The 16,513-nt window shown below is 55.2% G+C and overlaps 2 protein-coding genes across 2 annotated transcripts in view; one reads left to right on the forward strand and one right to left on the reverse strand.

The window, feature by feature from the left end:
* Positions 1–240: 240 nt before the first annotated feature.
* RDH8 (retinol dehydrogenase 8) lies at positions 241–5,496 on the reverse strand (the record flags this gene model as incomplete). Its single annotated transcript, XM_081232242.1, has 6 exons — positions 241–456; positions 566–749; positions 962–1,055; positions 2,057–2,236; positions 2,876–3,037; positions 5,394–5,496. The coding sequence occupies 6 exons, from the start codon at positions 5,494–5,496 to the stop codon at positions 241–243; spliced, it is 939 nt and encodes a 312-aa protein (XP_081088368.1).
* Positions 5,497–7,459: 1,963 nt separating this feature from the next.
* The window catches only part of COL5A3 (collagen type V alpha 3 chain), a 37,993-nt gene continuing 28,939 nt past the window's right edge, over positions 7,460–16,513 (forward strand). Inside the window, exons 1-8 of the mRNA XM_081232269.1 lie at positions 7,460–7,578; positions 11,404–11,565; positions 11,657–11,846; positions 11,922–12,078; positions 12,754–12,858; positions 13,186–13,338; positions 15,167–15,280; positions 15,385–15,531. Of these exons, the coding sequence (XP_081088395.1) occupies positions 7,491–7,578; positions 11,404–11,565; positions 11,657–11,846; positions 11,922–12,078; positions 12,754–12,858; positions 13,186–13,338; positions 15,167–15,280; positions 15,385–15,531 (1,116 nt within the window). The 5' untranslated portion in view covers positions 7,460–7,490. The remainder of the gene's footprint in view (positions 7,579–11,403; positions 11,566–11,656; positions 11,847–11,921; positions 12,079–12,753; positions 12,859–13,185; positions 13,339–15,166; positions 15,281–15,384; positions 15,532–16,513) is intronic.

Raw genomic sequence — 16,513 nt, forward strand, 5'->3', positions numbered from 1 at the left:
CCCAGGGTTCCAGAGTCCCAGGGTCCCTTCTCTCTGACCCAGCCCTGACCGCAGAGGGGTCTGTGTCTAGAGGCTGAGGGCTCTCTGGGGTCCCAGCAATGCCCAGGCACAGAATGGGTCGAGCAGAGTTTGCTGAATGAATGAATGAATGAATGAGTGGAGAGTCTGTATGGCCTGAGATGAATGTGAACCAAAAGAGGCTTGGCTGTCAGGGGTGAGGAGGGTTGGGTGAGGCTCTGCTCACCGGGGCCACACTGGGGTACGGAAGCAGCTGCAGGCCAGACATCGAAGGCCAAGGTTGAGGAGGCGTGGCCAGCGGAAGAGCAGGCGATGGGAGGTTTGCACATACAGGCTGCCGGAGGGGTCCACGGCTTTGAGGGCGGTCAGCGGAGTGTAGCGGGTGTTGGTCTGTCTGCGCAAGGGTGGTCTGGCTGAGCCGATGACCTTGACAATTACCTGTGGGGTAGATCCCTGAGTTTTGGGACCCAAGGAGAGGGGGGTTCTGTAGGGAGGGGCCCCCTCACATACCTGAGCCATGTCCTGGGGCTCTGGGCTCCCCACTCACCTTGGCCACATCCTGTGGGCTCTGTCCCACAGAGTGAAAGAGCTCCCTGGAGGCCGGGAGGTACAAATCCCGAAAGTAGCTCAGGGTGTCAGCGTCAGTGCCTGGGAACTCGGCTGTCGAAACCTGCTCCAGGAGCTTCCCTTCAAATTCGGTGGCCACCGGGCCCGGCTCCACCAGGGAGATGCTGGGAACAGGGGTAAGGGGGAGAGGGTCTTGAGCCCCAGCACACTCGCTGCCCCATTTTGCCCATTACTGTCCATCTTTCCTCTTCACGCCCCTGCTTCTCCCATCATTGTTTCATGCCTCCTTGCTCCCCCACCTCCTCGCTCCTCCCCTTCCCTTGTCTGTCCCATCACTGCCTTCATTCCCCAGTCACTGTCCAAGTGCCCGTCTCACAAGATGTTGAACTGCAGCAGCTGGACAGCCAGACCCTCGAAGAACCCCTCCATGGCGAACTTGGAGGCCGCATAGACTTCATTGAACACGACACCTGAGAGGATTACAGGAAGGTGGGCTCTTTGGGGGTCTGGGTGATGGGCTCTGTAGGTCCAGAGGGATGGGGTCTTGGGAGACAGCGCAAAGAGGATTTAGGGATCAGAGCATATCTGGGGCCAACCCGATGGGTGTATGTGATGGGAGCATATGGGGTCAGGATGAGGTTGTCTTGGGGTGCCAGGTCCCACCTCTTCCTGGCAGTGTTCCATCCACCCTCAGCCCAGGGAACTCTCCTATTTCCTTCTATCCTCTAAACCCTTGGGCCACTTGGGCATGGGATGCCCAGGGTCCCCAAGGGCAAGCGCCATTCACCAGGGTCTTTACTGGTCCCTGTTGAGCAGTGAATGTGTCCCCCTCCCTTCCAAGATCAGGAGATTCAGCTGCAAGAGAGGCTGAAGGGATGGAGCTGAGTAAATGCAGCTTTTCCATGACAGGGTAACAAGTAGGGTGGATTCCTTAGGGGACTGCTGGGGAGGGGGGCAGATCCGAGGAAATTTCCAGGGAAAGGAAGGGAGTCTAGAGAGGTTCAAGGAGGAAGGGCCCGGGAGAAAGGATGACAAGTAGATGGCCTCCATAGTAGGCCCATGGCAGACATCATTAGTCGATCTCTGCTCTTTTCCCTGCAGAACCTCAGAGTCCCCGATCTAGACATCTCTGGAGCCTGGTGGGAGGTGTTTGGCCAGAAGGAGCCTCAGGAGGAGTGCTGATGGTTCCTTTGAGTTTTGTGGGATGGTTGGAAGAAATTTTGGGAGGTTTCCAGAAGTGGGGTTGATAATGGATATGGATGGCCTTTGGCAGCATCTTACCACCCCTGTCTACTCCTGTACCATGATAGACATAGTTAATCTATCCCAGAACTTTTTCCTTCTGAGCTGCAGAATGCTTCTCAATGCAGGCATATTTAGGGAATGTGAGCTAAAACCTAATTGCCATCCTTCCAGCTGGGAGAGGGTCAGACGCTGGGAGGATTCCCAGGGGTGCAGCCCCAGGGCTCACCTTGCAGCCCCATGACACTGCTGACCACCACGATGTGGCCCCGTCGTCTCCTCTTCATGCCAGGAAGTACAGCTTTGACCAGACGGACGGCCCCGAAAAAGTTGGTATCAAAGACAGTCTGCATGGCAGCTAGGCTGAGCCCCTCCAAGGGCCCCACCAGGCCCACTCCAGCATTATTCACTAAGGGGGTAGGGCTGAGGGTTACTTTGAAGTCCCCCAACTCTTCTAGTGTCACTCCCCCAGGGACACTCCCTAAATGATCCCACCCCTCCCCCACTCCAAGTTCAGGGGTAGTCCAAGGTATCTTGGACGGACAAATGTGAAGCATTGATAATCTTTAAATATAGTTCAGCATTTGTTATAGGGGACTCTGAGCCCTGGGTAGGGAAGAGGGCTGCTGGGAACAGCCTCAACTTTAATGCATGAGCAATTCAGCTCTGACCCCAAATTGCATCAAAACAGCCACACCCTCCTTAGAAGACCGTTTAGGGACCATGAGTTGCTTCTTCATCATGCTCCTTCCCCACAATGACTCATCAAATTAATTTTCCCAACCACATATGGTTTTCTCCATATGTGAGAATTTCTATTTGATAAAATCCACCCTATCCCCAGGTCTCAGTATATTTCTTATATCTCTAATAAACTGAATGGTATCCTGGGCTCTTAGCCAACTGATCTACCCTTTCTGTCCAGGGTCAGATGTTATTAGGGAAACAAGAGAGTTAGTGCCCAGACACTGGAAAGAACTTGCTGTGATAAGGATCTATGCTTAGGCCAGGGAGGGGGCGAGTGACCCCAGGGGATGCTCAGACTCACCCAACACGTCCACTTCCCCTCCCTGGATGCAGCTGAGACACTGGGCCACTGACTCATCACTGCACACGTCCAGCTGGGCCACGGTGAGGGTCTGACCCAGAGCCTCCCCAGCGGCTGCCTCCAGTGTCCCCTTCTTTCCCAGGTCCCTCATAGTGGCCACCACTGGGGACAGAGAACAGAGTTGGAGCAGGCACTAGGTTCCTTTACCCTGTGTGTGGACTTACATGTTCCTGTGATATTTTGCATGAGTAGTCACAGAGGAATGGAGACCCACAGATTTATACACCTACATTCGTCATACAACCACAAATGCATTCTTGTGTACAGATATGTGTATATACTTCCATCCATCCATCCACTCATCTAGCAAACATTTATTGAGCATCTACTACACCCTATGCACTATTCTAAGTGCTGAGGCTATTGCATGAAATAAGATAAAGTCCCTGCCTTCACAGAATTCAAAACCAGTAGGTAAGACAATAAAATAAATAAAGAACAGATGGCTTGAGAAAAGAAATGCATGCACACCTAAAGTCAACATATGTGCAAATATGCACATGCAAGTGTGAATAACCCCATTTACATCATCAACATAGGTTCCAATTTATTGAACACCTATTATATGCCAGATAATATGCTAAACACATTTATAAACACTAACTCTAATCCTTACAAGAATCCTATGATTAGGTCATTGACTTATTTTCCAAAGATGGCCTCAACATCTTTTATCACACATGCTCTTCTAAAACCTAGCTGCTCACCCATCAGCCCATGAAATCTGATTCCTCTCCCCTTGAATCTTGTGGCTAGTTGGGAATCAATAGACTATGGTAAAGGTAACCCTGTGTGGCTTTTGAGATTAGGATGGAAAAGATGTTGCAGTTTCTGCTTTGCTTGCTGGAATACTCACTCTTGTAGGTTTCAGCCACCCTATAGCAGCCCAGCTGTCCTGAGGCCACCATGCTGGGAAGAAACCCAAGCTAGCCCAGATAGAAAGACCACATGTTCCAGTCTCCTCTGAGCCCGAAGTGCCCAGCTGAGCCCTTCCAAATTCATGACCTTTGTAGACCATGAGACATAGATGATTGCAGATATTTTACACCATACATTTTGGCATACAGCTGTGTATGCCATACACCCCATACATTTTGGGGTGATTTGCTTTTAGCAATAGTAATCAGAACACGTAGGTAATATTATTATCCCCATTAACACACTGAGGCTTAACACAGTGAAGTTTCTTGCCTGCTCCACCCCTAGCAAGTGTGAGAACTGAGATTTCAACCTGGGTTCGTCTGAATGCTGATCTCATGCAGCTGTACACATGTTTGTACCCGCCCCCCCCAACGCCTGCACCCACAATCACACACACATTTGCATGTTGTCTGTGAGCCCATGTAATTCACAGGTGCTGCACACATGAATGGGACCACATGCATCTACATATAGTGACAAGCATGGGCCCAGGGGCTGGGCTACCTGAGTTCAGATCCAGACTCTGCCAAGTTCCAGTTTGGGCAAGGACCTTTGGCAGTCGGTGCCTCAGTTTCCTCATTTCTAAGATGGGGCAAATGAGAGTGTCCACCTTTTCGGGGTGATGTGGGGATTAAATGACTTTCTATATGCAAAACACTTAGATGGAAGCCTGGCACATTGCAAGCAGTCAATAAGCATCATCTTTCAGCAGTTTTAGACACTCATCTGCCAGCCCACAGGGACACACACTGCACAACTACCTCTCTGCACACTGGCACCCAGACTGTCACACCCAAAGCTGTGCATGTCTCTAAGACAGAGGGTAGAGGGCTGGGAGAAGCAACTCTGCCAACTGGGGCAATGCCCTCACCCCTGCATACTCCTCTTAAGTAATGGCCCTTTGCTTACTTCGACTCCAGTGTGCTCTGGGTCAGAGGTTCCCATGGGCCATTGATCCCAGAGTGGCAGGGGGCCGAGTCTCTAGACCTAGAGCCCCCTCCTCCTTAAACCCTCAAGGTCAGGGTCACTTAAGAGGCTTATCTTGGAGCATTAATCTGGGGATGAGTGGGGGTGGGGACTCTTAGGGACTGACTAAGTGAAACCTCAGAGAAGCCCTCCCCAGCCAGCCCTTCTAAAAATAAATATCACCCACACCCACCCCACTTGTTTTATTTTGCTTCTGACCACTTATCTGCACTAGCCACATCACAGGATTTAAACATCTGTTTATTGTTTGTTCTCCCTCACCTCCCCCACTACATCACTACCTAGAACAGAGATTTTTGTCTATTCTGTTCGCAGCTGTGTCTCTAGCACCTAGAATCTGGCACCCAATAGGTGCATTAGAAATATTCTTTGGATGAGGGGATGATTCACAAGCAGAGGTGGGAAGGGGGCCTTCGTGTGTCCAGGGTCCTCCCCAAGCCCACAAATGCAGTCGAAGTCATGGACTAGTGGAAATAGTGCTGGGAGAGCTAAGGGTCTTGGGAAGCCATGCCCACCCCTGTCCTTCCCAGCCTCACCCTGGTCCCCTTACCCTGGTAGCGCTGCCTGGGGTCTCGAGCCAGCTGCACTGCGAGCTCCAGGCCAATTCCCGAGGAGCATCCTGAGATCAGTACAGTCCGGGGTGCGTCGGCCATGTTGATCCCTTCCTGGACGCGTGACCTCTGCTGGCCAGCACCTGACTCCCGCCACCCGTCCTCTGCTCATCTGTCCCCTCCTAAGCACGCCCCACCTGCAGGCTGAAAGGGCCCTGGGAGCCCCCAATTATGAACGGACTTTGGGCAGGCAGTTGGGGGGAATCCCTTCACTTCAATATAGTTCCTTCCGGGCTTCCCTGGTGGCGCAGTGGTTGAGAGTCCGCCTGCCGATGCAGGGGACACGGGTTCGTGCCCTGGTCCGGGAAGATCCCACATGCCGCGGAGCGTCTGGGCCCGTGAGCCATGGCCGCTGAGCCTGCGTGTCCGGAGCCTGTGCTCCGCAACGGGAGAGGCCACAGCAGTGAGCAGCCCACGTAACGCAAAAAAAAAAAAAATATATATATATATATATATTATATATAGTCCCTTTCTTTTATATGTCAAAAATGTCCTCTCGCTGCTACACTCAAAACTGGGGGCTTTTGTTATGATGATAAATTATCCAGGGCTGGGAGGAGTTTCAGGCGGTGTGGGGAATAAGTGGAGGTGTTCTCTTGCTGTCTCTACTCTGGGCAAAGAATCTGTAATTGGAGAGAGGGGACCAAGAGTGTGGTCCCAGAAGGGTCCGTTCAAAGAGAATGGGCAGAAATGTCAGAAGGTGCGATTAGACTATAGGAAGAACTTCCCAACAGAGCAAGGCAGAGCAGGAACTTTATGAGTGTTTTAGCTAGGAAAGTCTTAGTCTCTGATGTCCCTGGAGAGAGAGGAGGAGCAGCTTGGGGAGATTCCCTCTCCTCCCCCTCCTCAGGGCCCCCCTCCCCCTCAGGCCAGATGGGGCCCCACCCCCTCCTCCCTAAGGACACAGAGTCTCTTTGTCTGAGGAACCAGAGGCTGGGAGGGAGACACTGCCGGCTTCTCCCTCTTGGCCTGGGGGCGGGGAGAGTGGGCAGTTCAGGGCCCGGGATATGCCCCTTGGGTTCCTCCCTGAGGAAGCTCCTTCAGATCCAGCATGTCTGTGCTTGTTCAATTGCACAGACAGCTCCACCTGACCTGACCCGCTGGGGCCCCCTCACATGGGGGTGGGGGCATCCCAGTGGGGTGAGGGGGGGTTCCGCCTCACCCCCGGAATGGCAGGGGTCCACCCCTCCCTGTGGCAGTGCCCTGCTTAGGGTAGGGCCATACTTCCTGATTTAATGGGCCATGTGTGAGAATGGAGCTGGGGCATCCATCTGGGGCCTGAGACAGGCAGAAGAGGGCTAGGGATGGAGGTGGGAGCCTTTATTTGAAGATTAAGAGTTTGGGGAAAAGAAAGAACTGTGAGAACTGTGTTTTGGAATCTGTGGTGAGGGTTTGGGTGTGGGGCTAGGGACCCCATTTTGGAATCTGGGGTGAAGTTTGAGGTGGGGTGAAGATCCCTTATTTAGGGACCTGCAGGGAAAGTATGGAGTGAGGTCGGTACCTCTTATTGTGGGACCAGGCATGTGGGTGAGAATTTGGCATCAGAATTTGGGGCCCTGGCTGAGCCAGAAAGGATCTGGTATAAAGCCGTACCCCCTAATTCCAGGGCCTGGATGGAGGCTGAAGGTTTGAATGGGACTAAGATCTCCTTTGACGAGGCCTGTTAGGAGAAAAGGGTTTGGGCTAAGGCTGGGACCCCGGATTCTAAGGGTGAGTGGGAGTGACCCTCCTCCGACCCTGTGGGGCGAGGCAAGAAGGGCCCAGCTCCCGGCCCGCGGCTCCACCCCTAGCTGGGCAATCAGAGCTCAGCACAAACTTTCCCAATTCCACCCACCAGCTGTCAGCTACACCCCCCTTCCGCGAGCTCCGCCTGGCCCCGAGCTGGAGCGCAGGGCGAGGCCAGGGCGGGGTCTCGGGCAGTCTCCTGTGGATCCCGAGTGGAGCCGGCCGCCGCGAGAGTGCCCCGAGCCCGTGGAGTCGCCGCGCCCCGCAGCCGCCCCGGCTGGTCCCCCGCCTTGAGTGTGGGTCCCGCGGGAATGGGGAGTCGCCGGGGCCTGGGCCAGCCGCGGGCCGGCCTCTGCCTGCTCCTGGTGTCTCTGCAGCTTCTCCCCCGGATGCAGGCCGGTGAGCCGGGAGGGGGAAAATAGGACCCGGAGTGCAGGATCCACCGAGGCCCCCAAAGACGGCGTGCAGTCGGGAGTCGGGGGCGTGCATGGGGGCCGTGCACGTTGCGCGTGGCTACAGTGCGGTGTTGGGGGGCGAGTGTCTGACTCTGGGCGGTTTGTGAGTGTGACAGCTTGGGGGGGGGTCGGGGAAACGTGTGACCCTGTTTCCTGGGGGGTGCGTGGCAATGAATGCAATTTATAAGTATACATGTGTGTAACAATGTGCATGCGGCTATTTGGAGTGAAACTCTGTGTGTGCTGGGTGTGGGAGATGACGATGATTGTACGGACCTGGGTGATGGGATATGGCCCCTGGGCGAGTATGTGATTGAGCTGTGGGTTGGGGAGTGTGTGTCTGTGTGGGGGGCTGATTTTGAGAATAACCGTGTGTGTGTTATGCGTGTGATTGTGTGTCTCTGGGTGACCCTCTGAGGGTCTGAGGACTGTGGTTGTGGTTTGGGAGGCTAAATACTTGCCCATGAGGGTGATTCTCAGGGGGATGGTGGATGGTGAGCGGGGACTAGTAGGGAAGAGGGTTGATCTGGGATTCAGAGCTCCCTTTGCGTCTCCCCAGATAGCTTCACCTTATTCCCCTTCTTTCTCCCCTGCCCCTAATGAGCGCGCGCCCACCTCCTTTCCCCCCATCTCTGCCCCCCTCCCCCCTCCCCGCCCTCCCCTGAGCCGGGATCAGCACCATGGACAGGGCCTCGGGAGGGCCTCGGTGAGGGGCGAGGCGGGGCGGGGCGCGGGGCGGGGCGGGGCACGGGCGGGGTCGGGGGGAGTGGAGGTTGCTTCCCGAAGCTGAGCGAGCCTCGGGTGTTTTTCCTGAGGAATTTCTCAGGGGCCCCCCAGGGGTCCCGGGGGCCGCCGGACGGGTGAGTCAGCGCTGACGCACGCCCAGCTGCGCGAACCTGGCTGGACGCCGCGCCCCGCCCCGCAGGGTTCTGGGTGGGGGGCGCCCCGGGGTTCGGGAAGGTCGTGGTCCCTCAAGTGGTGATTGAGGGGGGCTTCCCTGGTCTGACCCCAGGTCAGGCCCTCCCCGTAATCCCTCCCTAAGGTGAACTCAGGACCCCAACACACCCACCCCCACTTTCTCACTTTCTCCTTTTCTCTGCAGTCCAGAGAGGTGTGTGTTTATGCGGATAATCCCAAGGTGGCCTATGCCCCACTCCCACGGTCACACATCCCCACAATCGTGCGGTCTCAGGCGTGCACTCAGAATATAAGGCCCCTAGGACACGAAGAACGTTAAACACCTGGGGCCCACGCCAAGGCAACCCCATCAGCCACCCGCCACACGGTCACAGCTTTTGTCATCCACCTACACTTTCAAACTCTCCCACATGCTTCCACTGGCATCCATACGACGCAGTCGACGTTCTCAACCAGTCACCCACTCGCTGACTTGGCCACACTCTCACATATAACCACACTCCTCCATCTCGAGTCTGAGCTATTACTATCACAGACTCCCGTGCATCACCTGCAGGACCTCGAGCTCACTGCCGGGACCCCAGGACAAGTCCAAGAACTGCACCTAATTCCTCCATCACAGGCCAAACTCTCACAGACATCGACACGCCACAAAGCACACACTCAGCTAGCCCCTGGTCCCTACAGAGTCACACACGTGCTTGCACAGACTCAGGCATGGACACAATCGTGCATGTACCTATTTGCACAGACACTCACACCTAGGCTCTCCTACTCATCTGAGAGGGTCCCAGCCATGTCCCAGCCCAGTCCCTGCCTGCCTTCTTCCACATCCTAGACCCCACTTAGCCTCTCCCTGGGGTCCTGACCAGCACAGGGGAGAATCTGTGGGGGAAGGGCAAGCCAGTTACTTGACAGACTGCCGCCCCCTGGCCCTGCAGGCAGGACTCAATGCCTCTTGTGTGACTCCTTGTCACAAAGCCAGCCATGGAAAGAAAGGGCAGTTGGTTTCTGAAAGGACATTACAGAAGGAACACAGATTGAAGCAGGAGACATTTGGGTTAGATGCTGGGAAAGACTTTTAAAATGTTAATGAGCAGTTGGTCAAGGAGAGACCCCTTCCCAGTGCATAGAAAGTGGAGTCTGGGTGAAAGGAGAGCCTGGGAGAGCCACACTGGGTGGAATCATGGACCTCAGCCCTCCCCTGGGCCCCCGCCCGGAGAGGGGGCAGCTGGGATGATCATTCCATGGGGGAGTGACCCTTGTGGTCAGCAGAGCCTGGGAGCCCAGATTTTAGCCCCAGGGGACTGTAACCCAAATACCTCTTAATAACAACCCAGCCACAGAACAGGCAATTAGAGATTAGAGATGGGGCCGGTGGAGGCAGCAGGGTTGGGGGGGTGGGTGCTGAGGGGGAGAGAGAGAGATGGAGGGAGTAATCCACACACAGAGATATAGAGAGGCACGGAGATAGAGGTAGGCAGAGAGAAACAGATGTGAGACCGAGGGAAATAACAATAGCAGAGACAGAGAGCTAGAGGGTGAGAGAGAACTGGGAAGTAAGAGAGGGAGGGAGAGAGAAAGACCGATTCAGAGTTGGACACAGAAAGTGGGACAGAGAGAAGGCAGGGAGGGGGAGAGAAGAAAAAAAGAGCAGAACGAGGTTGGGGGCAAGAGAGAGCTGAGGTTGAAACAGGGCTCTGGAGAGTCTGGAGACTGAGGGGTCTGACCCAGGAGAAGCTGGGTTGGGGGTGCCCTCATCCAAACCCCTGTCTCCCCCAAGTCTGGACCCCCACCCTGGATCCCAATGGTGAGGTCAGTAGAGCCGCCCCTGGGGTGAGGTCATGGCAGAATCTGGCTCCTGCCAAGAGGCTGGGTCAGGGGGTCAGTGGGACAGTCTGCTGTGGGGGAGGGGAGATCAGGCAGGAGTTTGGGGCTCAGGGGAAGACCCCACCCACCCTTGCCCAAGCCATGTGGTTCCACTTAGCACTGGCCAGGCTGCACCGGGTGGGGCTGGTAGGACGGCCTGGGTTAGGATCTCACTGGACCAGTCCCTTCCTTTGCTGGGATGAGAGGGAGAGGGTCAGAGGGAGGAGGTCAGGAGGTTATCAGAGAGAGGTGATCAGAGGATAAGGTCAGAGACGGTGATAAAATGGGGAGGTCCACAGGTCAGATGGAAGAAACTGGGATAGGAAGAGGGAAGAGGTCAGGTGGTAGTCAGAGGGAGGTGGTCAGGGTGAGGCAGAGGAAGATCAGAGGGGGTGGCCAGGAGACATCAGCGGGGATCAGAGAAAGAATGGTCAGAGGGAGGAGGCCACGAGTGATGAAGGTCAAGGAGGAGGTCAGAGGGAGGAGGTCATGGGTGATGGTGGTCGAGGAGGAGGTCAGAGGGAGGAGGTCACGAGTGATGAAGGTCAAGGAGGAGGTCAGAGGGAGGGGAGCCCAGGGAAGAGGTGGGGAGAACACACACAAGGAGCCCCTCCTCTCTAAGCGGGTTTCCCCTGGCAAGGGGGCTTCAGGCCTGGGAAGCAGCCCCAGGGAGCTGGTGCGGGGGAGTGTGGAGAGGGGGACAGTTTGGCTCTGGGGCTCAGGCCAGGAAGCTTTGATTCATCCCAGAACTAGGTCAGCTTTTTTTTTTTCTCACTGAAAACCAAGGGAAAAAAACAGGAGTCAACAGGCCGATGAGGCTGGAACAGCTGTGGAGTGGTGAGGGGGGTATGCTTCCCAGGCCTGCTCCTTCCCCCTGACCCACAAACATAGCTAGGGGGGGGCTGACTCCCCCCAACCCGAGCCACTCAAGCAGAGTGCTGGGCTTGTTGTAACTGCCCCGCACCCTGGCTTCTTTCCGTAGCAGACCCTGTGGATGTGCTGAAGGCCCTGGGCGTGCGGGGGGGCCAGGCTGGACTCCCTGAGGGTCCCGGCCTCTGCCCCCAGAGGGTGCCGCAGGGCGACCGGGCATTCGGGGTGGGCAAGGCCAGCACTCTCGGTGTCCCCACGTGGGAGCTCTTTCAAGGTGAGTCAGGGTGAGAGGGGCTGTGGTTCATCCTGGGAGCACAGGTCCCAGTCAGGCCATCTGAGCTGCCCCTTTCTCTCTGCCCTCCCAGCTGGGCACTTTCCCGAGAACTTCTCTGTGCTGATCACTCTGCGGGGCCGGCCAGCCAACCAGTCTGTCCTGCTATCCGTCTACAATGAGGGCGGTGTCCGGCAGCTGGGCCTGGCGTTGGGGCCGGCTCTGGACCTCCTAGGTGACTCCTTCAGCCCCCTCCCCCAGCAGGTCAACCTCACGGATGGCAGGTGAATATGGGGAGGGTGGGAGTCCCAGGAGAGGTGAGACGAGAGCACACCCCCACTGAGACTGTCCCCTTGTAGGTGGCACCGTGTGGCGGTCAGCGTGGATGGTGGGATGGTGACCCTGGTGGCTGACTGTGATCCTCAGCCCCCCGTATTGAGCCAGGGACCTCGATTCATCAGCACAGCTGGACTTACTGTGCTGGGGACCCAGGACCTCGGGGAGGAGACTTTTGAGGTAGCACTTCAGTGATGGGGGAAACTGAGGCAGAAGGCAGGAGGGAGATTTGTCCACAGCCTGAATCTGGAGAAGAGAACGGAGAAGGGAACTATCCAGCTTCAACTCAGCACCAGGAAGCTGAGGAAGGGAGTGCCAGGCATCATGATTTATCTTTGTGGCATGTGCCTGTGAGATTGTGAAGCCATGAATTGATCATTTGTGATGGTGCATACTTGGCTTATGGTGGGAGGATAAGGGTGTGATGTGTGACGGCTCTGTTGGTTGTGTTGGTGTGTGATTCCAGCAAGGCAGAGAGTCGTGTGGCTCTGTGACAGATGTGTTTTCGATGTGGTCATGACAGTCCAGGGAACTCATCATCTTGTTTCCCTCCTTATACCTTGAAGGGCACCTGGCACACAGTAGGTGTCACCATGTGCCGCGAGCGAAGGAACAAATGTGCCTCTGATGGGACAGAGGTTGTGGGGTGTGGCTTGTGGTTGTGGTTTGGTGTCACCCTGATAGAATCTTCCTTCTCTTAGTTTTTTGGGGCAGAGGGATTTCTGGGGCTATGGTGGGGCTACCCCCTCCCTATACTTAGCCTGCTTTGGGTGGAAAAACACCAGACCTTGATGCTTGGAATGGGGGTCAGAGTCAGCCTGCAGACCCCTTCCTAGACCCCCACTCTCTCCCCAGGGAGATATTCAGGAGCTGCTGATAAGCTCAGATCCTCAGGCTGCCTTCCGAGCCTGTGAGCAGTACCTTCCTGGCTGTGACGACCTGGATCCTACAGCCACAGGGGTGAGTAAGGGGCTTGTCCTGAGGTCGCTGGCTGAGTCATCCCTGGCTCCAGGTCTCAGGAATGAATGAATTCTGAGCCCTATCCAGGGGGCTGAGTGACCCCTGCCCTTAAACTGTTCTTAGGCATGAATGACCTTGACTTCAGGTCACATAACTGACCCTTGGCCCCTCATCATATGATTTACCTTGACCCCAGGTCCCAGGGCTGAGTGAGCCCTGGCTTTAAAACATAGGACCAATGGACCATGTGCCAGCATGACCCCAGGTGATCTGAGTGATGGGGCCTCCACTCAGGGAATCTGGACCCGACTGGAGTCCTCTTCCCAGGTACACCAGGGGGAGCCAGAAACCCCTCCCCCTCGGCGGAAGGGGAAGGGAAAAGGGAAGAAAAAAGGGCGAGGTCGTAAGGGGAAGGGCAGGAAGAAGAAGAACAAGGAAATGTTGGCCCTGAGTCCACCTCCTGTCTCCCTGGAGAACCAGGTAAGGGGTCTGCGATTTCTCCCTTCTGTTCGTTGACCGCCCTGCTTCTGGCCTCTGATTCCCACTGATCCCTTGTGCCTCATCCAAGGTCTCTTCTTCTTGTCTCCAATAACTGACCTTTGACTTCTCTCAGCTGACCAATCACTGTCGAGGGGTCTGGTCCTGTCTTAGGTGTTCTATCATATCTCCCTCCCAACTTCCAGGTCTGCAGGGGGACTAGAGAGAGGGGGCACACCCAGTTGAGTACCTTATGATTAGGGGGCTCTTGATGAGGGCTACTGCTTAAGGGGAGCCACTAGCTGGGGTGAATGATGGGCTCATGAGTTAGCGTGTCATTGTTTGGGGTTGACTGGTTGGGGTCATGGGTGAGGGTTACTCATTGGGGGTCGCTAACTGGGGGGACACTATTAGGCCTCCCTGATAGAGATTGCTGGTTGCGGGGATCATTGTAGAGAGATACTGACTGAGGTTGATGTTTGGGGGTTTCCTAGTTGGAGGTCACTGTTAGAGGTCATTGATGGAGGCCACTGTTGGTGTTATTGGTGTCTGTAGTTTAGGGTTAATGGTGTGGGGGGCTCATTGCTGAGGATCGCTAGTTGGGCAAGTCACCAGTGGGGGACCACTGATTAGAAGGCACTAGTAGAGTCACCAGTTGGGGTCACTAGCTGGGGGAGTGCCTTTCAGGGGATCATGGATGAGATAGTTTGGGAGTCCCCGATGGGTAATTCGTTGGGAAGTCATTGATGGGTCACTGGTTAGTGGAATTACTGTTTGGGGGTCGTTGATCGGGGAGCACTAGTTGAGCTCACTCATGGATATTCGTTGTCGGAGGATCTCTGGTTAGGAGGAATGATTGGTTAGGGGTCACTGGTAGGGCTTATTGGGGGTCACTAGTTAGTACTTATTGTGGGGGGGTCATTTGTTGGAGAGGTCTCTGGTTGGGAGAGTAACTGGTTGGAGTCATTGATGGGGGTCATTAATTGGGGGGCCACTGATGGTTCACTGGTTATAGAAATAACTGGTGGAAGGCCAATGATGCGGATCATTAGTAGGTGTGTATGGGTCATTGCTTAGGTCCCTTAGTGGGGATCACTTGTCATGGGTCATTAATTGGGGGTCATTAATGGGTCACTGGCTGTAGGAAAAATTGGGGGCCATTAGTTGGGGGTCACTGGGTAGGTGTCCCTGGTGTGGGCCACTGGTCGGGGTCCTTGGTTGGAGGGTCACTGGTTGCACTACATCTGCTCGCCGCATCAGTGGGGAGAAAGAGGGTTATCACTTCAGCCTAGAACAGAGACCCCAGGAGTAGCCTACCCTTTCTCAGCCCCTTCTTTAGCCTTCACCTGGGCCCCCATCACCTGCTGTGTGCCCTTGACCCAGTTCCTCTGCAGCTGTCCAGGCCAGGAGGACCTCCCACTCTTTCTCTGACTGCGGCCTGGCCGGCTGACCGACTGCTGAGATCTGCCTTGGGAGAGGACATATGGGATAGGCTTCCAGGAGTCTGGCCCTGAGTGGTGGACATTGACCCTGACCCCTGGGCTTTGGAGCCAGCCCCGCTCTGCCTTCCAGGCCTTCCAGCCCTGCCAGCCCTGCCCCTCCTCCACACACAAGGGCTCTCCCTGCTGGCTGTCCTTGTCCAGCCAGCACACCTTCGCCTGCACTGGGCAGCCCCCTGCCCCATACCCCTCTGATGTTTTTTTGGGAATCCTCCTCTGACCCCCTCCCTAGACTGGGTGCTCTGGGAGAGAGAGTCTGTCTCCTCCTTCGTCTCCCTTTTGTCTTGGTTGTCCTGACCCCAGACCTGGTACCCTCTCTGTCCTTCCTCCAGACCTCCACTGACATCCCCAAGACAGAGACACCAGCTCCAACTCTGCCTCCGACTCCCACGCCTTTGGTCATCACCACAACTGTGGCCATTGGCAGCAACGTCACCGTCCTAGAGGTTGTGGGAAGTGGACAAGGCTGGAAGGGAAAGTCCTGGGACAGTGGTGGTGGCAGACAATGAAGAGGTCAGGGGTAAACTTTGGTCTGTCCCAATGTCCTCAGGAGAGCTTGGACCCTGACAAAGGAACTGAACTGGGGACCGTGGAGACTGAGTTAGCCAGAGAAGAAGAAGAAGAAGGTGGTCCCACCATGGGCCCCCACTTCCGGGCAGCAGAACAGTCATGGAGGACTGAGCTCCAGATCTTCGCTGTGCGTCTGGGTGGCTGGGTTAGGTGCAGGGGGAGGGACTCCTACCTGGAGCCACACATAGCTGCATTCTCTTTTTTGCTTTCTTTTTATCTTGCCTAGAATGCCTTCCCACCACCCCAGTGCAGTTGACAAATATTTATCTACAGATACTATGCTAATGTGACAGGCATTGTGCTAATGAATGGCTCTGTGGGTAGGGTGACTCATTTGGTTTTTAGCCTAAGCCTGATGAGAAGCCACTTGAGATGGAATACAATCTGACTTGGGAGTTTTCAAAGCTCTCTCTGGCTGCTGAACAGCATATGGACTGTAGGGGGAGCCAGAGGGGCAGCAGGGAAACCAGCAGTCAAAAACAGAGTGGTGACCTGGATGAGGGTGGTGGCTGTAGTGGTGGCGGTCGTGATAGAGAAAAGTTGGACAGACTGGGGACATGCCCCATTTTGCTCTTGCTGCTGTACGTGGAGAACGATGCAGAAATGACTGGGTAGATGCACGGTGGCACCACTGAGTAGGATGGGGAAGCCTGATGGAGGAGCAGGTGGAAAGTGACAAGGATCTCATTTTGGATGTGCTAAACTGGCAACCCTTGTTTGATTGTCAATGCGAGTGATTGGTTAGAAAATTCTGGAGTTCAAGGAAGATGGTCTAGCCTGGAGATAAAGACTTGGAACTCATCAGCGGAGAGATGCTATCTTCAGTCAAGGGATGAGATTGCCTAGGAAAATAAGGCAGACGGAGAAGGTGTCTAGGTTCTAGCTTTGGTGTTGGACAGGGGAGAAGGTGAATAATCCTAACCATCTTACTCTGAGTGCCTGTTATGTGCTAAGCATTGTTTTAGCTTCTTTATCTTCCCGTGGGATATATACAGTCGGCATTCACCCACACATTTTGCAGGTGAGGCCATAGGAGTTGGATAAGTTGCCCAACATTGCTCAGCTATTGAGAGGCAGCTCCAGGATTAGGACTCCACACTATGCCCCAG

The sequence above is a fragment of the Mesoplodon bidens genome (assembly GCF_964165515.1).
Source record: "Mesoplodon bidens genome assembly, chromosome: 4".
Taxonomy (NCBI): domain Eukaryota; kingdom Metazoa; phylum Chordata; class Mammalia; order Artiodactyla; family Ziphiidae; genus Mesoplodon; species Mesoplodon bidens.